The following is a 24929-nucleotide window of genomic DNA, read 5'->3' as shown; positions in this document are numbered from 1 at the left end:
CTAGACAAAGGGCTGCATTTTCTGTTTGGGGAAACCAGGGGAGGAAAAACCTCGGGGCCACATCCTGCTGATATCCTAGGAGACTCAATGGCAGGATAAGGCCCTGAGTGTTCACTTAACCCTCCCCTTTCCTCCCACGCCCTGAGGAGTCAAGGGCCAGGTGAGGACACTGCCATTTGTAGACATAAAAGGGAAACTCAGTCTGGAGACTGGTGAGCGGAGGCACACACACCCTAGGAGTCTCCAGTGTTCTTTGGACAGGGTGAAGGGAAGGGTAGCCAGTGGGCACGGGGTCAGCATCATCCTCATCAGTTTTATTCTTTAAATAAAATTTATTTTAATTTGCTGGCCATTTTTTTTTTACCCTAAAAATGGTATCTGTTCATCATGGAACACTTAAAAATATTTTCTAAAAAAAAGAAAAATAGGCTAGAGTGGTAAAAAATAGTTCAGTGGTATTGTACATACCTAGTATGCACAACGTCCTGGGTTCAGTCCCCAGGACTTCCATTAAAATAAATAAATAAAAACCTAATTTCCTACCCCCCAAAAAAACAAAAGAAAAAAGAAGAAAATATAGGGAAAAAATAGAAGGAACTACCCATAATTTCACTTCTTTAAGAAAAACCAAACATTATTAATACTTAAATATCTTTCCTTCTAGTCTCTCTTCCACAATAATGTTTATATTTATAAAGATTGTGTAAAATATATGTCCATTTTGTACATACATAATTTTATTTCCTTTTCCTCTTAAATGGCACAACATAATCAGGATAAATAAAAAATAAAATGGTTGAAATAAGTTCAAATATACCAGCTTTTATAATGAGTTAATACTGACTAGTTTTTCAAAATAATAGAAATAAATTGTCATATTGGATGAATAGCAAAAGCCAGACATGCTGTTTGCAAGAGACAGAACTAAACCATAAGGATCCATCAAGTTGAGAGAGAGAGAAAAAAAAAAAAAGGAACATTAATGACATATTAGGTAATAATAGCTAAAAGAAAGCAGTAGCCATAATCATATCATGCAAAATATATTTAATCCCTAAAATAATATCTTAAAAAATGAAAATATTGCCCATCAAATCTTATAGACTGTAGATAAACTGTACTTACCAGGAGTTGCCTGGTATCTGTCTCTTCAGCATCTGTACCTGGTATTTGGTTATCTGTATCTCTGCAACTACATAGTTGTTCCAAACTCCTTTGTATTCTTGGCACATGGGGGAAGTTTTATTTTGCCATTTTTAAATTAAAAAAATGTCATATTGAATTATGTACAGTAATATGTAAGTTACAGGTGTACAAGATATTGATTCACAATTTTTAAAGATTATACTCCATTTAAAGTTATTATAAAATATTGGCTATATTCACCATGTTGCACAATACATCTTTGTAGCTTATTTTATACCTAGTAGTTTATACCTCTTAATCCCCTGCACCTCTATTGCCCCCGCTTCCCTCTTTCCACGGGTAACCACTACTTTGTTCTGTGTGAGTCTGCTTTTTTGTTACATTCACTAGTTTGCTGTATTTTTTAGGTTCCACATGTAAGTGATAGCATACAGTATTTGTCTTTCTCCGTCTGACTTATTTCACTTTGCATAATTTGGCATATGTTCTCACTGCGTCCCATCTCTCTGGCCCCAGCCCTTTCCACACACACATTTTTGATATGGACAGGATCAAAGTAACCTTGTTTCGATAGTTGCTACAAGATGGTTACAGAAAAGGATATTTTCAATTTTTTCTAAATTAAAGAGGTTATTCACTTTAGACCTTTTGAATGCATTGAAGGAAATTAGTGAAGGAAAGGTAAGTTTCCCTCCCATCCTAGCCCCTTGATCACCGTCTCCAGAGGCAGCAACTGTTAAGTGTTGTAAAGTCCTTCGTCCACACACATGCAGGAATGATGCTCCTGTTTCTGTTTTTTCACAAAGGGGATAAATATATATAAGTACTATTTTCTCTCTTGCATTTTCTGATTTCGTGATATATTTTGGATAGCCTTGTATATCAGCACATAGAGTTCTACCTCATACTTTTTGTCTCCCTGGTATTCGACTGTATCAATGCCACATAATAATTTAACCTATCCTCCATGGCTGAGCACATATAGCATTTGGAATCCTTACTTTCACAGCCAATTCTTAAAATAACATCTTTCTTCAGAGATGTCAACCCACAGGCATGGCTATATCTTTAGGATGTGTCCCTGTTGTGTTGAAACACATGTCCATCAAAATTTTTATAGATTTATTTTTTCATAAAATGTCAGCAAGTCTTATAAAGATGTCTGTTTCCATATCCTAGCCAACACTACATTTTTTGATCTTTGGCACTTTGTAAGGTTAAAAAAATTGTATCTCATTATTTTAATTTGCGTTTCCCCAATTATGAGCAAGATATTGAGTACCTTTTCTCCAGTTAGTAAGCATTTTGCTTTTCTCCCCCTATGATAGACCTTCTGGATCTTTTGTTCAATTTTCAGTTGGGTTGTTAGTATTTTTCTTACTGATTTATCCAATATCACTGTAAATGAAAGGAACAACTCCCTTTATCTGCAGCATAGCCTGCAATTATTTTTTTTTCCTTCCATGTCATTTATATTTTGATTTTTCCTTATATGATTTTTGTCTTGTAACAAACTTCAATTTTTAGTAAATCCATTTTAGCAGTCTTGTTCCCCATGGTGTCTGGGTTTATGTCTTTTAAAGAAAGCCTTCTCAAAGGCAGGATTATTAGAAAGAAGTCACCTATGTTAATTTCTAGGACCTTTATAGATTCGTTTTTTAAATATTTAAATCTTTGATTCATAGATAGATAGATGGATAGATCGGTGTAAGATGACATATGTATCAAATTTTATCTTTTCCAAATAGCCTATTACTGCAACACTATTTATTGAAGAAGGTATCCATTCTACTGTGACTTGCTGCTTTTTATCAAACACTAAATTCCTTCATGGATAGTTGTCCCAAACTGGAATCTGTCATATTTTATTATTCTGTGGATGCTAAACTTGTGTCGGTCTTTTGCATTGCTTCTCTGAGGCGTCAACACACTTCTAGTCCATTTCTATTTTGTCTTATCTTTAGATTTCTTCTTGGAGCTTTTGTTTCAGAAAGCCATATTTGATTTAATGGATTCGAGTTTCCCCTAAATTTCATTCCATATTCTTGACATCTGCTGATTTCTGATGAAGGTTTAGCTCTGCAGGGCAAGGCTACTCCTTAGGTAAATAGGTAGGCTCCATTTTCCTGGGAGAAAGAGTGTTTATCTTGGAATTATCTCCATTGTGCAGGGAAGAGTCACTTGACTGGAGTCTCAATTATACAAGTGTATAGTAAGTAGGCCTCCAGTAATGTGGTTTATCTTGCTGTAACTTTGACTGATTAGCTTAGAACTATGTTTAAGTTGCTATGTAAGGTGACTAATATCATGTCAGGAAGTAAAGTTTAACTAGACTTTCTCTTTTAAGTGTCTTTGAAACAGAGCAGGACCCTGTGGGTCTTCCCTGATACAAATCCTTTCTGTGTCCCCATTTCTTTTTTGTAGGAAATAGGCTTCATTCATCCTCCTTGACTTTCCCTGAGTTCCAAAGGGCAGATTCAAAGAATTGTTAACCAGGGAAGGGAGGGAATGCAGAAAGAAGAGAGGAGTGGTCAAGAATTCAGTACAGCCTTGGGGCAGGGTCTGGTTCCTCCTCAAGGAATATACATATCTTTGAGTTCTTCTGCAGTAACTAAGGCCCCCACACAGGTGAAGGATGGCAACTTCAGGCTGAACACAAGATTCCTGAACACCACCGTTACCTCACCATCATACAATCAGAAGAAAATCACACACCTTCCAGTCCTCACCCAAAATTTTGCCTATAAAAACTTCCTCCCAAATCATCGGGGAGTTTAGGTTTTTCCAGCACGAGCCACGGATTCTCCTTGACTGGTCCTGCAGTAAACCTTCCTCCGCTCCAAACTCTAATATTTCAGTTTGTTTGGACTCACTGTGCATCAGTAACAGCTTTATCTGTTAAGAAGGAAGTGGGGGAAGGTGGGTCTGCCTGAGTCAACTGACTAGGACATTCCAGACCAAGCCCTTCAGAAGCTGGACTATACTTTAGACAGTGATTTGGTTTGTGAGGTAGGACAGATGCTGTCAGTGAACAAAATTTTTTGTGCTGGATCCACAGTGAGGTCAAACAAACCGAAACGTTGGAGTTTAGAGCAGAGAAAGCTTTGTTGCAGGACCAGTCAAGGAGAACCCATGGCTCATGCTGGAAAAACCTAAACTCCTTGATGATTTGGGAGGAAGTTTTTATAGGCAGAACTTGGGTTGAGGGTTGCCAGATGTGTGACTTCTGATTGGGTGGTGGTGAGGTAACAGGGTGGTGCTCCAGGAATCTTGTGCTCAACCTGAAGCTGCCATCTCAAAGAACTCAAAAGATAGAGTTATGTGTATTCCTTGAGGAGAAACCAGGACCCTGCCTGAAGGCTACACTATGTTTCTTGACTGTTTCTCCCTTGTTTCTGCGTTCCTTCCCTTCCCAGATTAGCAACTCTTTGAATCTGCCCCTTGGAACTCAGGGAAGGTCGAAGAAGCTGAATGAAGTCTATTTCCTACAAAAGAGAAATGGGGGACACAGAAAGGATTTGTACTAGGGAGGGACCCACAAAGTCGATTTATGCTCTGCTGTGTGCCTAGCCTGTTTGGATGTGAGGCCAACTTGACCTGAAGGAAAGCCTTCATACAGTCTCTGTGCAGTGGCTCCGCCCAGCAGCAGCTGTAGCCCTGGAAGCAGAGGATCATGCTTTCTCTATTATTCTCAGAGCAGACTCTGTTTTGGGAGACTCTGTTACACCGAATCCCTAGTGCCAAAGTCTCTGTACTTCTCCACTTTTTAGATAGGCTGGCCAGCTCCAGCTGCCCCTCAGCAGCCAGAAAACTACTTGGCCAGCCCAAGCTGGAAAGGAGGACTGAGAGGAAAGGTACTCCTTCCAGGGACCTCAAACTAAAGGTTCCCCTGATCCTTCCTGGAGGATCCCTGGTGAACGAAGGGGAGGAGGCTGGCAGGGGAGAACCTGGATGTCTTCCCTCAAAGCACTCTGGGGATGACTGGGACACACTACGCCCCAAATCAAAGAGAAACACCTCCACTGCCCCATTAACGAGTACACACTGAGGGTGTATAAACAGCCTTGGCATTGGACCCTAAGAAACTGATAGACAACATGGAGGAACTTGGAGGGTATTACGCTTAGTGAAATAAGTCAGACAGAGGAAGACAAATACTACATAATATCTCTTAATGTGGAGTCTAAAAAATATAACTAGTGAATGTAACAAAAAAGAAACAGACTCACAGGTATAGAAAACAAACTAGGGGTTTCCAGTGGGGAGAGGGTGTTACAGAAATGACAGGCCAGCCAAGAAACGAGCACCACTTGGAGGGTTGGAGTACTCAGATTTATTACGCCTGCGGGCTCAGAGGGGCTTCTGCTCTGAGGCTCTGAGCACCTCCAAGACGTGCGCATGAGGTTTTACAGGGTTAATTACAGGCTTGGGGTATTCGGCCAATAGGCATGGAACAGCTTTAGCAGCATCATTATCACAAAAGTAGAGGCAGGGAGGCAGCAAACCAACATTTCAAGGCCAGATATGTCTCTCTGAAAATCCAGCTGGCTAGCAAAAAAAACATGAGCAGGGAATCAGCAAACCGACACTTACTAACTTAGATTTACGAGTTAGCCCAGCTCGGCTTTTCCTTCACAAGGGAAGAGGGGAGGGGCCAGACAGTGATACAGGATTAAGAGGTACAAACTATATGTATAAAATAAATAAGCTACAAGAGTATATTGCACAGCACACAGAGTATAGCCAATAGTTTAAAATAACTCTAAATGGAGTATAATCTTTAAAAATTGTGAACCTGTAACTCATAACAGTGTACATCAGCTATATCTCAGTAACAACAACAAAAAGTAAAGGAGAAATAAAGACTTTTTCAGACTTCACAAATTGAGGGACTTTATTGCCAGCAGAACTGTCTTGCAAAAAATGTTAAAAGAAGTTCATTGTAAGGAAAAAAAGTAAGTCAGAAATTCAGATGTACATAAAGTAAGGAAGAGCATCGGAGGATTAAGTGAAGGGACATTTGTGCAAGAGGAAGAGGTAAAATGGTATTGACAGCTTTGAACAGTGGCCAAAATGAAAGAAGAATTTAGGAAACTCTATCCTGAGATTGAATCAGGACCCTGTGGCGTCCTCCCTGGGACAAATCCTTTTGATGTCCTCCATTTCCTTTCAGTAGGACAGAGGCTTCATTCAGTGTACTTGACCTTCCCTAAGTTCCAAAGGGCAGCTTCAAATAGTTCCCTCAGGAAAGAGAGCAGAGACAAGGGAGGTTCAGTCTAGAATCAGTGCAGCCTTGGGGCAGGGTCCTGGCTCCTCCTCAAGGAATATACATAACAATACTGTATCTGTGAGTTCTTCTGTGGAAACTAAGGTCCCCACCCAGGTGGAAGATGGCAACTTCAACCTGAGCACAAGACTCCTGGAGCACCACCCTGTTACCTCACCACCACCCAAACAGAAGAAACTCACACACCCTGCTGCCCCACACCAAGTTTTGCCTGTAAACCTTTCCCCCCAAAACCATCTGGAGGCTTAGGGTTTTCTAGCATGAGTCTCCCATCCTCCTTGCTTGGCCCTGCTGTAAACCCTTCTCTGCTCCAAATGCCAACGGTTGAGATTTGTTTGGACTCATAGTGCAGCAGGCACACGGACTTCTGTTCAATAACAAGAGTATAATGATGCAAGCAACTGAGAAGTTGTGATGTTCTAGTAAGGAGGGGATTAGCCTCTGCCTGCCATTCCTGTTCCTTCATTTCTCTTTAATGGCAACCACATGTTGTCTGTCACCTCACCTGTGGACTCAGGGTCAACCGGCTCCCTTCTTTGTATACTGACCCATGTTTACAGCACTGATGCCTAATATCTTTTATTGATTCAACTGTGGGCTCTTTCTGGATTCTGAACAGTTGACTATGGTACCTAAGGATATTACTCTTTTTCACTTTGCAGTAGGTTTTGCTGGATTCTGCCTGGGGATGGTATTGTACTACTGATCATAGTCTACCACACAGAGGACCCAAGATAAGGTAGTAGATTTGCATAAGAAGTAAGCAGGAAATGGCAGCTGGCATTTGCCCCAAAGCTGGTAGTTTTGGTCAGAAAGTCTGAGGTGCCACTTTTCCAAATGAACTAGTCTGTAAGTGCACATTTAACCCCATGTCACAGATCCATGCAAAGTTCAGAATCACACTGTGTGGTACAGCTGCTAGTATCCCGTCAGAGATATCCCATCCTCCCAGCGGAGAGGTTATAGCTCAAGTGGTAGAGCGCATGCTTAGCATGCACAAGGTCCTGGGTTCAATACCCAGTATCTCCTCTAAAACTAAATAAATAGATCAATCTAATTACCTCCCCCCTACCAAAAAAGTAAGAAAGAAAATACTCTATAGGGTATATCATAATGATGGAAATGTCATTATACATTTGTCCAAACCCACAGTATGCACACCACCAAGAGTGGACTTTGGGTGACTATGATGTGTCAATATAGATGCATCAATTGTAGTGAATGTAACACTCTGGTGGGTAGTGAAATGAAATTTATGTTTCACACTTTCACAAAGTTTATAACTTATACTGCAGTTCCCATCCTTAGCGTCACACATCTGGGTTAAGGCTTTTATTATAATGTAGACAACGGAAGTAAAGTCCATTACATTTCAATATCAAGACAAATGCTGTTAACTTTTTTGCCAGGCATTTTTCTAAAATGTAATGCTGATCTCCCTCCATTCCTAGAGTATGCAGAACATAATGACAAACGTTATTAATTATTTGGTATCACTACCAGCATCTAATATCATGCCACTTTGTACAATACTCTTAAGGGCCGAATGAAACACAGGTATAGGGTTTTATAGATTTACTTATACATATTTAATAATTACAACTTAACTTTTTAAAATTTCACATCTATTTTCTTCTATATTTTTAATACTTCTCTCTTTTCTAATGCTTTTTCTTTTTTACTATTTTTACTACTTTGGTATCCGCCCAAATAATCCAGTCATATTCTATAGCTGAGCCATATTTGGCAAATCTGTCCATGCATGTAAATCTTTCACTCAGCATTCTAAAGTAAAACTCTTAATTATGAGTAGGCAGCCAGAAGTCACTAGACATTTTAGAAACATGAAATTTAGACCCAAACAAACAAAAATAATAATTTGAAAGAAACAGTAATTTGCTACTTTTATACCTACAGCTCTCCTGAGTGCCATTGAAAATACATATCTAAAAGTAATGAAGACTCTTTCCAGAAAACCAAAAAGAATTCTACAGTTCTTTGTGTTTAGAAAGAGTACTTCAGCTTTTTAAGTCCTAAATTTAATATAATATACCCATGAGTATCCAAAACAGAGATTAAACATTAATAATATGTAATGCAAATTAATTTTGTTTCTTTCTTACCTCGAGTTTTATTTACCTTAGTTTTACATTTAACAAAAAGAAGAAAAAATTTTAATGAATCAAAAATGGACCCACTAATGTTAATTTGCAAGGGATGGAAAGGAGGTTATGATGATAACTTTGGTAGTGTTATATAAAGATTTTTTAATTGACATGAGAAAAGCTGTCTGGTCTTATTTTCTTGATTGAATCAACAAAACGTTGTACGTCTATGAGATGATATATAAGCTATGAAATTCTCTAAGGGATAAATGAGATATTTGATTAATATGAATCCCAATCTATAACAGTTTCAGAGGTTACATAATTTTACAAAGACTCTCACTGAAAAGCAACTCTTTCTACACTGTACTATTTTATTCTCCCAGAGGCAGCCACTTTCAACTATTTGGTGTTTCTTTCTCTTATCATCCCTATCATTCAATCAGATACCAAGATTCTTGGTTTGTATTTTTCAGTTTTAAGCATTGAGCATTGTGTATGTTTTTTTCTTTGGTAGGGGGAGAGCATTGTGTATTATTCCAATGGAACATATAAATTTAGATCATTTCATAACACCCTCCCCACCCACTACACACTTGCATGCACCACATATACTCAATACATACACTCACTGCAAACATGCAACCAGTGCATACATCCTCCCAATAGAATTCTAGCATAATTTTGGCTATACTGGTATTTAGCATTTATATTATGACAGTTTTCTTTAATAAGTTACTGTTTCTTTCAAATTATTATTTTTGTTTGTTTGGGTCTAAATTTCATGTTTCTAAAATGTCTAGTGACTTCTGGCTGCCTACTCATAATTAAGAGTTTTACTTTAGAATGCTGAGTGAAAGATTTACATGCATGGACAGATTTGCCAAATATGGCTCAGCTATAGAATATGACTGGATTATTTGGGCGGATACCAAAGTAGTAAAAATAGTAAAAAAGAAAAAGCATTAGAAAAGAGAGAAGTATTAAAAATATAGAAGAAAATAGATGTGAAATTTTAAAAAGTTAAGTTGTAATTATTAAATATGTATAAGTAAATCTATAAAACCCTATACCTGTGTTTCATTCGGCCCTTAAGAGTATTGTACAAAGTGGCATGATATTAGATGCTGGTAGTGATACCAAATAATTAATAACGTTTGTCATTATGTTCTGCATACTCTAGGAATGGAGGGAGATCAGCATTACATTTTAGAAAAATGCCTGGCAAAAAAGTTAACAGCATTTGTCTTGATATTGAAATGTAATGGACTTTACTTCCGTTGTCTACATTATAATAAAAGCCTTAACCCAGATGTGTGACGCTAAGGATGGGAACTGCAGTATAAGTTATAAACTTTGTGAAAGTGTGAAACATAAATTTCATTTCACTACCCACCAGAGTGTTACATTCACTACAATTGATGCATCTATATTGACACATCATAGTCACCCAAAGTCCACTCTTGGTGGTGTGCATACTGTGGGTTTGGACAAATGTATAATGACATTTCCATCATTATGATATACCCTATAGAGTATTTTCTTTCTTACTTTTTTGGTAGGGGGGAGGTAATTAGATTGATCTATTTATTTAGTTTTAGAGGAGATACTGGGTATTGAACCCAGGACCTTGTGCATGCTAAGCATGCGCTCTACCACTTGAGCTATAACCTCTCCGCTGGGAGGATGGGATATCTCTGACGGGATACTAGCAGCTGTACCACACAGTGTGATTCTGAACTTTGCATGGATCTGTGACATGGGGTTAAATGTGCACTTACAGACTAGTTCATTTGGAAAAGTGGCACCTCAGACTTTCTGACCAAAACTACCAGCTTTGGGGCAAATGCCAGCTGCCATTTCCTGCTTACTTCTTATGCAAATCTACTACCTTATCTTGGGTCCTCTGTGTGGTAGACTATGATCAGTAGTACAATACCATCCCCAGGCAGAATCCAGCAAAACCTACTGCAAAGTGAAAAAGAGTAATATCCTTAGGTACCATAGTCAACTGTTCAGAATCCAGAAAGAGCCCACAGTTGAATCAATAAATAAATATGAGAAAAATTAAACTAATTTGAAAACCTAAAAAAACCCAAAACAAACAAACAAAAAACTCCTGAACTCCCCGATAGGTTTTTTTTTAATTGAGGTATAGTCAGTTTATAATGTTGTGTCACCCAGATAGTTTTCAAGCAGTTTTTAATAGGCAAAATTTGGGATGAGGGCTGCAGGGTGTGTGAGTTTCTTCTGATGGGTTGGTGGTCCAGGAATGGGGCGCTGCTCCAGGAATCTGGTGCTCAGCCGGAAGCTGCCATCCGCCACCTGGGTGGGGGGTTCCTAGAGGAGGACTCAAGGATATTGTTATGTATATCCCTTGAGCAGGAACTAGGCTCCTGCTGTAACAGCTGCACTGTCCTTTCTTGATTGCTCCTCCTTTGTTTCTGCATTTCCTCACTTCCCTGTTTATAACTGTTTGAATCTGCTTTTTGGTATTCAGGAAGGTCTAGGAGGCTGAAGCCTTTTTCCACAAATGAGAAATGGAGGGCTTGGAAAGGCTTTTGTGCCCTGGAGGGTCCCACAGATCCTGCTCAGTTTCCTAAATATCGCATCAGTGCGGGAGGGTATATCTCAGTGATTGAGTGTGTGGTTAGCATGCAGGAAGTCCTGGGTTCAATTCCCAGTACCTCCATTAAAAAAAACAAATCTAACTACCTCCCCCAATTAAAAAAAAAAATAAGAATAGCATCAACATTTCTGATATGCTTGATGTAATTTAGAACCAGAGCCTTGCTGAGTAGAACGATTGGAACGCTGTGCTCTCTAAACCCTGGAACCAGGGACAGTATGATCACAGTAGCAGAGAAATCAACTTGTACAGCAGAGATATGGGTTTTTAAAAATTGCCCAGGCCAAGAAAACACAATTTTAAAATATATCAGAGCTTAAAGGGTTAAAAATGGCACAGATAATTACTTAATTACCTGTTGTAGAATAAATGTTTGGTCAGAATTAGATTCTTTAATCACACTTTACATGAGAACAGCTCTTACTTACCTACCTACCAGCAGTATTTACTTACAGGTAAAATGTAGACTAATCTTTAGGAGACAAGGGAGAAAGAATCCTGTTAGTTCCATTTTCAGCTTAAAAAAAAATGAGCTAGTAAGTGGATATCAGCATCAGAGGGAAATAAATAACTTCAGACTTTGTACCCATGTATGAAACCCATCTGAATATATATGTCAAGTTTTATCTGAAGAAAGTGCATTCAAAAGTTATTTCTGGAACGAATAATGAAAGAGTGGTATAAACATACAATAGCATATCATTCATCCTTAAAAACAAAGGAAATTTTTAAACATGCTGCAGCATTGATGAACCTTGAAGACTGTGAAATTGTGATTTTTAATTAGAAATATATTTGATCTTCACACTGTTCCTGGCACCGATCTCTTAAAACCCTTAGGAGCCCTACAACTAGAGTGACAAGGTTTCTTTTGTTATTTAGAATAAGCCCCTTTCAACCACACCTGAGTTTTTGTGAAAAGTCTGCTCATCAGGGAAACCACACACCTGTTTAAAAGGGTGAACCTTTCAGCTCCATCCCCCACCTCCCAGGAAGGGAGAACGGTTGGAAACTGAGTTCAGTCCTCAATGGCCAATCCTTTAAACAACTGTGCCTAGGTAATGAAACCTCTATAACAACCCCAAAACTATAGTATTCAGAGAGCTTCCAGGTTGGTGAACGTGTGGAGGTGCTGGGAAGGTGACTTGCCTGGAGAGGGCTTGGGACCTCCTGTCCCCTCCCCTATACCTAGCTCCATGCATCTCTTCCATCTGGCTGTTCCTTAGTTGAATCCACTTATAATATAAACTAGTAATCTAGTAAGTAAACCAGTTCCTGAATTGCAAGTCACTCTAGAAAATTACCAAACCTGTGGAAGGGTTGTGGGAACCCTGATTTATAACCAGTTTGTACGACATACAGGTGACAACCTGGATTTAGGACTGGCTTCTGAATTTGGGTAGGGGGCGCAGTCTTGTGGGACTGAGCCCTAACCTACGAGGTCTGATAACACAGGTAAATAGTGTCAGAACTGAGTTAAGTTGTAGGATGTACTGGTGTCTGGAGAGCTAGAGAATTGATAAGTGTGGGGAAAAAAAAATCCACACATTTGGTGGCCAGAAGTATTGAGAGCCACCAAAAGACAAATACTACGATTCCACTTATATGATGTACCTAGACTAGTCAAAGTCTTAGAGAAAGAAAGTGGAATGGTGCCTGCCAGGGGATGAAGTGGGTGGGGTGGGTGGGGAGTTGTTTAATGATACAGAGTTTCAGTTGGTGAAGATGAAAAAGGTCTGGAGATGGATGGTGGTGACAGTTGTACAACAGTGTAAATGTACTTAATGCCACAGAACAGTAAACTTAAAAAATGGTTAAAAATTTAAATTTTATGTTATGTATGTTTTACCATGTAGTGGAGGGGAAAATTCCTTTTTCCTCTACCTTTCTAGGTCCTCTGACTGGGGCCCTGGAAGTTCAACTGATACGAGACAGATGAACAAGAGAAAAACAGTCTATTGTCATGTGTAGCAAGTGCACATATGGGAGGAATGCATTGATGAGTAACTCAAAGGGGGTCCTCTCTGTATCTGTGAATCTGCTTCTTTTTTATTATATTCACTAGTTTGTTGTATTTTTTAGATTCCACATATAAGTAATAAAACACTGTATTTGTCTTTCTATTTCTGACTTATTTCACTAAGCATAGTCCCTTTCCTTTGCATTTGAAAGATCATTTCACAAGGTAGAGCATTCTAGGTTGGTGGTGCTTTCTCTCAACACAAAAATTTTCACTCCACTCTTCTTGTTTGCGTGTTTTCTGAGTTGGATGTAATCCTTACCTTTGTTCCTCCATAGCCAACATGTTTTCCTGTAGTTTAGAAATAATGGGGGAGGGTATAGCTTAAGTGGTAGTAAAAAGTAAACAAATAAACTGAATCCCCCCCCCCCCCAAAAAGGGAAAATAATCTGCCTAGGTTCAGGGGCTTTTTTGGACATATATTCTGCTTGGTGTTCTCTAAGCATCCTGGACCTGTTGTTTGGTGTTTGACATTAGTTGGGGGAAATTCTCAGTCATCATTTTTTCTAACATCTCTTTTGTTCATTTCTCTTTCTTCTTCTGGAATTCTCACTGTACAGATGTGGCATCTTTTGTATTTGTCCCTCAGTCTTTGGATATTCTGGGTTCTGGATATTACATTTTTGTTCTCTTTGCTTTTTGGCTTTTGTGGATTCTATTGATATATCCTCTGTTTTTTATTTTTATTACTATTTTTAATTAAAGTATAGTTGATTTACAATGTTAATTTCTGGTGTACAGCATAGTGATTTCAGTTATACATATATATACATATTCTTTTCTATTATAGATGATTACAAAGTATTGAATATAGTTCCTGTACTATACACTAGGACCTTGCTGTTCATCTTATTTTTTTTTTCACTCTTTTTTTTGAGGAGGGTAGGTAATTAGGTTTACTTATTTATTTCCTTTTAATGGAGGTACTGGGGGTTGAAACTAGGACCTCATGCATGCTAAACACGTGCTCTACCACTGAGCTATACCCTCCCCCATCTATTTTATATATAGTAGTATATATACTGCAAATCCCGAATTCTCAATTTATCCCTCCACCGTCGTGATATATCCTCTAGCTCAGAGATTCCTCCTTCAGCTGTGTCCAGTCTACTAATAAGCCCATCAGTGGCTTTCTTCATTTCCTTTACAGTGATTTTCATCTCTAGCATTTCATTTTGGTTCTTTCTTAGGATTTCCATTTCTCTGTGTACATTGCCCATCTGTTTTTTCATGCTGTCTAGTTTATCCATTAGATTGCTTGTATATTAATCATATTTGCTTTAAATTCTTGGTCTGATAATTCCAACATCTCCACCATGTCTGGTTCTGATGCACACTCTGTTAAAAAAAATTCTTATTTTTTTTGTTTTTTTTGTTTTTAGTATGCCTTGTAACTTTTTCTTGATATCCAGACATGATGTCCTGGGTTAAAGGAGCTGCTGCAACAAGGCCTTAGTAACGAGGTGGAAGGTGTGAGGGCAGGCAGTTCCCACAATTAGGTTTCAGTCTGTCAGTAAGTCTGTGCCTCTAGACGGTGAACTTTACAAGTATTTCTCATTTTATTCTCCCTTCACTCCTTTTATGTGGGACGGAGTTACAGCCAGCTGGAGTTGGATATGTCCCTTCCCCCGGGTGAGTTAGTCTCACTTAATACCCCTGCAGATTAGGCTCTGGTTAACTAGTTTCCCCTGAGGTTTGTGAAGAAGATTGAGTGTTCTGGTCTATTTCAGATTGGCTCCTTTTCCCCTCCCCTAGCAGGAAGGCTCAGGGAATTCTATTCACTCTGGATGCTGGTGGAGCTCCTGGAGGTCCCAACATTGTTGGACCCCCATGACTGGGTCCCCCTGGGGTTTTTTACCCTCAGACTTGTCCACACTGAGCCTCCAGCAATTTGTCAGTTAGGGTTCTGGTTCTCTTCCCCCAGCACGGTTCCCCTGGTGGTTTTCACTGAGTCTCTGTTCCAGGAAGCCTGGATGTCCTCTATTTCCCTGTCTGCCTCCCCAGTCTTGAGGGTGGCAATTTGCCTAGTGTCCTCTCCTTTCTTATAGATGCAAGAAGAGTTCCTACTTCTTAACTTTTTAATCTATAGTCACTCACATTATCTTATCCAATACCATGGACTTTTTGTTTTTATTCTTTGTTTTTTTTTTTTTTTGTTTGTTTGTTTTTGTTTTTGCTCCCAGATTTGTACAGGCCTGGCTCCTTCTTGGTTTTCCTCTTTCAGCTCAAGTCTCTTGTCCAAGCAGCCTTTTTTTTTTAAAAACACATTTATTGTGGTATAATTTCAGTACAGTAATCTACACATATTTTAGATGTACAGTTTGATGACTTTTGATAAATGTATCAAAATACAGCAGCCTTCTTGACTATTCAATTTAAATCAGGGCTGGTCAGCCATCCCCCACCATTCTCTTTCACTTCTGTTTATTTTCTTCATAGCCCTCATCAAACCTGATATTATCTTGTTTATTCATTTATTTGTTTACTGTCTATCTCCCACTACTTGAATGTAAACACCATGAGAAGATAAATCTTTTATCCCTTGTTTACCAGTGATCCCCAGTGCTTTGAAGGGTGACTGATGTATGGTAGGTATTCAAAAAGCACTTGTTTAAAAATGATTCGTGACATTTAATCATTCTGCCATTGCTGAACTTAGAAGTTAGGATGTTTCTTAATTCTATTATAATATTATAAGTACTGCTCTGAAAAACAAATTTTACATAAATAATTGTCTATACTGACTTTTTGCCTTAATAATCTTATAAATGGAAATCCTATAAGTAAAATTGAATCAAAGAGGATGAACATTTTTAAGACTCTTAATAAATATTACCAAACTGTTTTCTGAAAAGTCTATTCTAATTTTTATTTTAGAGAGTATATTACAGAGCCCATCACACTGTGCCTTCATTAGCATGCGGTATTCTGTTTTTTAAAAAGTATTGCTAATTTAATAAGTGCAAATGAATATATTTGTACATTTATTTTATTATTTGTATGATTTTGCTGTAATTTTCTTTTTACCTATTCTTTTCCTAGAGCGTGAGTCCCTAATGAAAGCAGGGATTTCTTCTTTTTAGGTATATCCTTTTCTTAGCACATCGTTATCAACTCAGCGGTTTCTGAACAACTTATCTCAATAATGGATTAGTTTCCCAAAAGACTGAAAACAGAATAACTCAAGCTTCCCATATTATCACACCCCAAAAGAAGACCAAATAGAATATACTAACCCAAATTGGCTTTTGTGAGCAGTTTTACTTAATTATTTATGCCAGTGGCTCTCTACAAAAGTGACATAATGCAAACATGACTGAGGTTCATTGGGAAGTGACACAAATTATCATTACTAATAACAAAGTTCTGAAATCTGAGGATAACTTCTTTTCATGAATGAGATCATATTCAAATTTATCTGTATAATAACATGAACCTTATTCATTTGCTTTCTTGAGTGGGAGAGAAATCTGTGGTGCTAGAGCCTGTCCATTGGTTATAGCCATGCTATCCATAGAAATATAAAGTAAACCACATCTGTAATTTTAAATTTGTAGTAGCCACATTAAAAAGTAAAAGTAAAAAAGTAAGACAAGTGAAAATAATATTAGTAAGATATCTTTGAACCAATGTGTCCAAAACACCATCAACATGTAATGAACGTAAAAATGGTTAATAAGACCAAAAAAATGTTTTATAGTGTCTTTAAAATCTATTGCATATTTTACAATTAAAACATTTCATTTTGAACCAAGTCCTCACAATCTTCATGTGAACAGTGCTGCTGTACTTGACAACTCAGGGTTTATAGTATTAGTTAGGACTTTTATGGGTACAAGGGAATGAGTGTATTTTTTAGTAATTGGAAGGATGTTCCTGGTAGGTGTCTTAGTTTGGGTTCCTCAGTCGCAGACCCTAAGATAAGGATTTGAGTGGAAGTAGTTTATTTTGTAAATGATCCCAGGAAGGCACTTGTAGGGAGTAGAGAATTGAGACAGAGAAGGGAAGGAAGCCAATAAAAGTGTGTTAACAAGCAAGTTACTACTGAGGCAACTGGACTCCTTCCTGCTGGGTAACCCTGGGAGACAGAATTATTCCATCTGACAGGCAAAGAGACTGGGGAAATTATCTACCAACTCCGCATTCATCACTGGTTGAATTCAAGGGTTTTGGCTTGCCTTGCCTATGGCCCCAATGTGCTTCCTTTGGCAGAAGACAGTTCTTGAGCAGAGAGTTGCAGATAAGCAGTGAGCTGCCTTAGTCCTGGAGAAGTGTCCAGAAGTGAAGCTTCTGCTACAGCAGGTCACACAATCCAAGTAGGGATCCTATTAGCCTCAGGATCCCAGAGACTTGATGCCACCAGGACTCTCCTTTATACCACTCATCCTGTTCACTTACGTATCCCTAGCTCCTGGAACAGTCTTGGCACACAGCAGGTGTTTAATAAATAGCCATTGACTATGTGACTTTCCTTTGGGTACCTGCTTTATTCTTTCAGGCCTCTTCATATAAATGGGGGACACGGCTACCAGCAGTTATGGGTCGTATCTTTATAACTTCGTCACCAGAAAGGAAAGAGAGGCTTTTCCTTTTCTAGCTCCAGGAAAACAAAACAAAACAAAACAAAGCAAACCTCAAGGAAGAAAGCCAGTTGGCCTGGCATGGACCTTGAGGTTTTCTCTGGGCCAAACACTTCGGACATGGACATGGCATATTATGTTGGATAGATTTAAGTTGGGTGCCAAATCCTGAGGTTACAGAGGTAGATCTATTACTAGAAGGTGTAGGGACAGAGAAATTGTCACCATATTCAGAAGCGTGGATAGCCACAGGGGTTATGCTGAAATTGTGAATGCCATTCATCCTACATGTTTTGGCAGAAACATGCTTGAGGACCAGAACTGTCTTAGCTGAACCACTAGTACTGCTTTTATAGCCACTGCAGATTTAACACTTGATGCTTTGACTGACAAGATATTGTAGACCATTTAATAATTTATAGTTTGCACAGGTACACATTTACATTATGTGTCCCTGAGGTTTGAGAATGAATCATCAAGTCCATCAAGATTGAATATCTCCTTAGAAGGTGCCTTATCCTCCTCATTGGAGTCAATGGCTGGCCTCATTAACTCAGCCCAGTGTTTTCAATGTTCGTCCACATTGTAGCATGCATCAGTATATCTACCATTTTAGTAAAATGCCAAATAATATTCCATTGCCTGTAATACCATGTTGTAATTTATCCATTTATCAGTTGATGGACACTAGGTTCCTCCCACCCCCAACTCACTTTTGGATTTTTATGAATAGCGCTGCTATGACATTTGTGTGTAAGGTTTCATGTGGACATGTGTTTTCATTTATCTGGGGTGGATACCTAAGAGCAGAATTGCTGGGTTACATGTACCATTGCAGCTCTACCGTTTTACATTCCCACCAGCAACCTGTGACAGCTTCAGTTTTGCCACATCTCTCTCAATACTTGTTATTTTCTTTCTAGTTTTAGTATTGGACGATTTAAGATCAGGAAGTGCAGACAGAGGTCTTACGACTCCTGCCCCATATTTGTAAACTCCATGTCTGGCCTAGTGGCCATGCACCTAGAAGGCATTCACTAGACATCTGTTCAGTGAAAAAAAAAAGAGCTTCTTTTATTTATATGTTGCCTTAGGTTTTACAAAGTATTTTACAAAGTACATTCACAAGTTGTGAGGGTCACAGTAACCCTGTAGGAAGTAGGAAGAGTGGGGATTTTGATTCTCATTTTACACCTGAGAAAGGTTGGGTAGTAAGTGAAGCATCTTAAATCTCTGGTCCCAACTCCAGATCCAATCTTCCCTGTACAATCCAACACTGGTTCTCAGTAACTCTTCTAAATAGCATATTAGTCAGTGTTCAGAATAGAACTCTAAGAAGTTTCAAAAAATCTCAAAAGTTTCAAAGAAATGAGGCTGAAGTGTTTTTGACAGTTTGAAAACTGCTAATTACGGTTCTGAGATAATTGTGGGGACTCAGTAGAGTGGTCTGGGGCAACTGACAAGGGAAGTTACTAGACTTCTAACTTTGGCATGCAAATTCTTCATTTTGGAAGTAGAACTGAAGCTAAAAGCCATTATTAATAATACTATTTTAGCCAAGGCATATGGGAAATTATCAAAGAATAATAAAGTGGTCTTGTTATCAGCACCAAGAAGTTTGGTCTTTCTTCATTTAAGCTGGAAGGGAAGAGAAGCTGCTGAGCTGGTTAAGACGGCTACACACATAATTAAATACTTAAGTGGGAGCCCAAGATTTGTTCATTCGGCCCTATAGTCATTCATTCATTCAAACAGCATATTCTAGGCACTTGTCACACACACTGTCCATTCACCAGTGAGACAAGACCACGCTGGACTCTCACTTGAGTTCAGATGAGGACTTTATTAATTCGAGTGCCTTGGACAAGTTCTGTTGTTGAACCTCATTGTTCTTGTCTGTAAAATAGGGACATTAATATCTTCTTGAATAGGGCATTGTTAGAATTAAAGTGAGATAAGGTCTCCAGAAATGAACATAAATGGGTGTTTTGTAACATATCTTTATTCCACTAGGATCTGAGCACATGATGAAAGAAATCATAAGGCAGTCTCTCTCCCCCCATATTCCCCTTTTCCAATTTATGAGGGCAGCAAAAAGCTCACAGAAGTTCTCCAAACAGTGCAACCTGTGAGATGCCAAAAGCCTGTCCCCAATGACAGCATGCATTCATCTTTCAAAATCATTTTTTTTTTCTAATCCTGTTATTTTTCTTTAGGTCTTGCAGCTCTATAAACATAATCTGTGCTAAGCCCTGCTGTTGTTCGAGGTCAAATGTTTGGCCGCAAGTTGGAGAACCTCCCACAGCACCCTAGTTTGGTCCTGATGAGGGCAGGGTGTCCAGAGGGCAGGCTGCAAACACCTTCTGCCAGATTTCTCTGGGTCTTCAGAAAGCCCCGGCTGAGGGGGCGTTTCTGAGCGGCAGGGGCGGGCAGAGCCGGCGCCTCCCCTCTCCACCTTCCGGGTGGGTACTTGGGTTGAAAGCACAAACTGAGGCCGACTTTGCATCCAGGTGCGTGCACGTGGGCGCCTAAGGCGCCGGCCGGGTGTGCTGCGCGGTCCGCCTACCCACCTCCATCCAACGGCGCCGGCCTCGCACCCGCGCTTGGCTCCGAGCAGCGTCCACCCGTCGGCCCCTTTGTCCCACCGCCCCCAGACCTGGCCCGCTGCTCCCGGCGGGATCCGTCAGCCTCGCGTAATCGGCGCCCCCGAGAAGGCCCGGGGAGGAGGCGCGGCCCAGGAGGCGGGGACCGGGCGGGCCGCAGGCGCTCCACTCCCGGAAACGTGTGGTTCTGCGGCTCCGCGGCGCGGATCCGTGCGGCAGCGTGAGGTCCAGCATCCCCGGCGGCTCTTCCAGGAGCAGCGGGAGCGGCACCGGCGCCGGAACAGCGCGACCTCGGCCCGCGCCGCCGCGGCTGGCAAGATGCAGCCCGTGTATCCGGAGGTGAAGCCCAACCCGCTGCAGGACGCGAACGTCTGCTCGCGCGTGTTCTTCTGGTGAGCACCCCGCCCGACCTGCGACTCCCGCTTTGGGCTGCGCTGACGCCGCCGCCGCCGCCTTTCGGGGGCGGAGGGTTGGTGCGAGGGAGCGCTTTCCGCTGGCGTCCGGGCCGCCTGGCTTCTTGCTGCGGTGGAGACACCCAACGCCGGCCGCGTGGTCCTCGCCTGCGTCCATGGGCGCGGGGGCTGGGGGACCAGGGCCACGGAGGGGGACCTGGGGACGGTCGCGCCGAGTCACCTTGCCTTGCCGCCGCGCCAGCCCCCGTGCTCGGGAGCAGCAGGCGGGGAGATGGAGAACCGAGTCAGCCCGGGGGCAGTCGCCGCCCAGTGGGAGAACGGACTGGATACCACATGCGCCACCCTTAGCCGGCTTCACCCGTACCGCTCAGGAACTCACAGTTCTGAACTAAAGCTTCCCCCTTTTTTTCCGTAAGCTAGCAACTTAGAAACAGCTTCCTTTAAATAAACCCTAGACCGTTGCCATCTTCCAATAAAGTCCTCGCCTTTTCCTGTGTTCCTTAGGTAACAGTTGTGTTCCAGCTCCACTGGTCTCCCTGTTTCCGTGTGTCCGTGACCGTGACTCTCCCTCTCTCCGTATGTTGTGGTGTCTAGTTGTGGCAAATTCCATGTGGTTAAAAAGACTAATGATTTTTATTTAATGAATGTGGGGACACTATTCTTGAACACGTTTTGATTTTGGTTGAGACAGTCTCGACTGGAGTATGTATTTGACCAGCCTCTTTTCTTGTTGGGACTATTTCCACCCCCACCTTTGAGGACCACTGTGGGGATGGGGTTCCTGAGTCCTTTGGACGTCTTATCCGGATCTCTAGCCTTTAGGAAAGGTCTGCGCAGGAGTCCTTTGGTTCTGAAACCACTAAAGGGCCTCTGAGCTGGGAAGAAACACAGATGGACAACAGCTCAGAGAGGTGAAGCTCTTTAAAGTTTCCCATCTAATAGCTGGCACTACTAAGTAGGTGGGCCTCAACCTTTGGGCTTTAATCACACTTGGGTGATTATTAGATGTTTTGTTTCTGGACCATAACCCAGTCATCTTTCCCTCAAACTCTGATATTTCCTTTTTTTTTTTTTTTTTTAAATGGGACATCTTAGGCGATCCCCAGGGGATGGGAGCTCTTATAACTTGTTTTGACTGGTGTATTCAGTGACTGTAGCTACATCTCTTGGCAGTTTGGTGGCCCTTAAGGAAAGGGGCCTTGAAGGAGGAATATGCCTGTGGTTACTGTAAATAATAATGAAGTAGGCAACTTTCTCCTTAACTTCAGGCAGGGCAGGGAACTCTCCAAGCACTTGCTGTTGGTAGATTTTCCAAATGCATGTGCATTCAAATGGGAAGGTGAGGACTTACTGATTTTATTAGGCACCCATTTCCAGTTGTCCTGCTGGAGGGAAAGGAGCTGTAACAATCGTATTTCACACCTGAAGGCACTGAAGCAGATAGGTTGAGTTAGTGGGGTGTCATTACAGGTAGTAAGTGGCGGAGCAGGGTCCCAAACCAGGCAGTCTGGCTCCGGAGCCAGTGTTCATCCCGTAGGTAACTGCTCTACTGAGCTGCTTCTATTGAGATAGTTATTCTTAAATGCATGGAGGCGATGCCAAACACACCTTTGTTGTTTTGGACAGGAGTGCTTTTAAGGGAAGTTCTTAAAGTTCTTGCTGTTGAAGATGATGCACGTGAAACATATCTCCAAACTTCAGGGGGACTGTTGTCAGAGTGAGTGCAGCATCCTCAGCACCTGGGAGCTTGTTAGAAATGCACAGCCCCCCACATTCATTTCTATACCTATTTTATAAAGTTAGAAACTCTGGGGATGTGGTTTCAACAAGCCTTCCAGGTGATTCTGATGGAAGGTTGAGACAGGCTACTTCTTTAAGCCACTCTTCCCATTAGCATTGCTAGTTCAGTGTTAACTTTAAAAAAAAAAAAAGGATCCAGACTTTGTGAATTTAGTTGATGACCATGATTGCCATCCTGTGGTTAAATTCTGAGGTACCTTAGTGATTTCCTCGTGTACCCCACACGCTGCCACTGAAAGCTAAATTGAGCCCAGCCAGGAGTGCTGCCCAGAGACAAGGGCCACCTTGTAGAGAAAAGCCTTGTAGAGTTTTCATCTTATCATTGGGTAATTACTTTCCCTCTTAAATTTCATCTGGGTTTTAGTGTTTTCACAGCGCAGTTTGGAGTGAGGGCCTAAGAAGAGTTACACGTTATGACTATTGGTTATTGCTGGGGTTTTTAGAAAAGATTTTTTTTCTGTAAGAAATCTTAAACTATAGAAAAAAAAGGAATAAGGATTTATTTTTATTAGCCAAGTACACTTGCTGATATTTTGGTTGTCTTTCCTCTAGAACTCTGGACATGTGCATGGGCACACATTTTTTTTCTATAAAATGAAATACTTTTGAATTCTCAATCCTTCTTAATTTTGTATGGTAAAGATTTATTTGTGGCATTAAATAATCTTTAAAACTTGGTATTTAATTCCAATTTACGCAGTGTCCACAGTTTATTTCTAATTATGATGTCATTCATACCCATGACCATATATTTCGGTGCATCTTTCCTTTTTCTAGTAGAATAGTAGTAGAATATCCGGTGGAAGACCAAATTGTTTTCTATCAGGTTCAAACCAATTTGCCCTCTTAGTGGTTGGTTGTGTGCTTATTTCATTGTCAACATTGAGTACCTGAATTACATTTTTCTAGATCAAAAGGCTAAAAATAATATCAAACAGTTTTGAATTTATTTGAATTCTGGTAATGGAACCTTTGTGTCCATTGACCATTTATTTGTATTTTTTTGAACTGTCTATTAATAGATATTTTCCCATTAGGCATTTATATTTTTAAAATAACTTGTAATAGTGCGTATAGTATTTTCCCAGATTTTCATTTGTCTCTTAATTTAGAGGTTTTAAATTAGATCATTATTTATATTGAGCTTTTCTTTTTGGTTTCTATTGCTTTTGTAATGTCTTTTTTAAATTCCAGCACCATGTAAGTCTCCATAAGCATTTTATTTTAACTCTTGTTTCATTTTTAACAGTAAAGGCAGCTAGAGTTTCTTTTAATGTTTGATATTTTTTCCTGAAACAGCCTATTTTCCCCTCATGATTTATTGAATAATTCTTACTTATCCCCATTATTGGAAATAAGTGGCATAGTTTATGAACCGTCCAGCTGGGTACTAGATGATCCAGTCTGCTGAGACTCTCCTGGCAATGTCCCTGCTCTCCTGCGCTGCAGGCCTCTGGGGTGTGCTCTGCATCTCTCTGGCCATCCTTGTCCCAGAGGCCAGCATGTTGGGTTTGCGCAAGACTTGTCCCCAGCAATGAGAGTTGATTGGTTAGACTCGGGCCAGATGCACTTGGCCCATCAGAGAGTGGTTAAATCCTCATTGCCCCGACACTGGCCATGTCTCAGTCAGTGAACTGTCACCTTGCAAAGGGAGGGCGGTTGTGGAAGCTGCCACTAGTGTCAAGACAGACTCTCAGAGAAAGATGATGACATGGGGGGATTTGAATTGACTGAGGGCCCTGATGTTTTAGAGAGGTTGGTTGTGTTAGGCCCTCAGTCACTGTGACCGTGAATGCATAGAAGTGTTTTCATTTCAAACTTGGCTTCTTTGCACCGTTTTCAGAACAGCCTTGTATTAATCTTGTTTATTAACAGTCAGAAATCCAATGTTGTGGGTGGAGGCTGGGTGAGTTTCCAGGGCTCTTTCTGTGGCCTGCCTGTTCCCCTTTCTTAAGTGTTTAGTTTGATGAGTTTTGGTAATTTTATACAAATCCAGCCCCAAACAAGATGCAGAACACTGCAAAGGTGTATTAAAATTTACTACTAAGTCCTTAGAATGAAATAAACAGTGTAACATATTAAGCTTATCTCCTGTCATTTATTCTTGATTTTTTAATTTTGTCTTTATAGTCCTGAGTCTGGTCGGCCTGAGAGGTGTCAATTAGTGTCCATTCAGATGAGTCAGGTAGATGATTTGCCTTTCTGAGTCGTCAGGGGTCCCCTAATTGTGTTGACTCCCTTCCCTCTGTTGACCTGAAACAAATAGACTCATATTTTCTCCAGCCAAGATGGGTTTATTTGGGATCAGCAGAGAATTACAGTTCAGGGTCTGAAACCATAGAGAAC

The 24929-nt window shown here is 40.4% G+C and overlaps 1 protein-coding gene across 1 annotated transcript in view; it reads left to right on the top strand.

The window, feature by feature from the left end:
* The first annotated feature begins 20304 nt into the window (after positions 1 to 20304).
* ABCC4 (ATP binding cassette subfamily C member 4 (PEL blood group)) overlaps positions 20305 to 24929 on the top strand; it is a 190080-nt gene continuing 185455 nt past the window's right edge. The window contains exon 1 of the mRNA XM_010959689.3: positions 20305 to 20762. Coding sequence (XP_010957991.1) covers positions 20689 to 20762 — 74 coding nt within the window. The 5' untranslated portion in view covers positions 20305 to 20688. The remainder of the gene's footprint in view (positions 20763 to 24929) is intronic.

This window comes from Camelus bactrianus, chromosome 14, assembly GCF_048773025.1.
Source record: "Camelus bactrianus isolate YW-2024 breed Bactrian camel chromosome 14, ASM4877302v1, whole genome shotgun sequence".
NCBI lineage: Eukaryota > Metazoa > Chordata > Mammalia > Artiodactyla > Camelidae > Camelus > Camelus bactrianus.
This window is presented reverse-complemented; position numbering and strand designations above follow the sequence as displayed.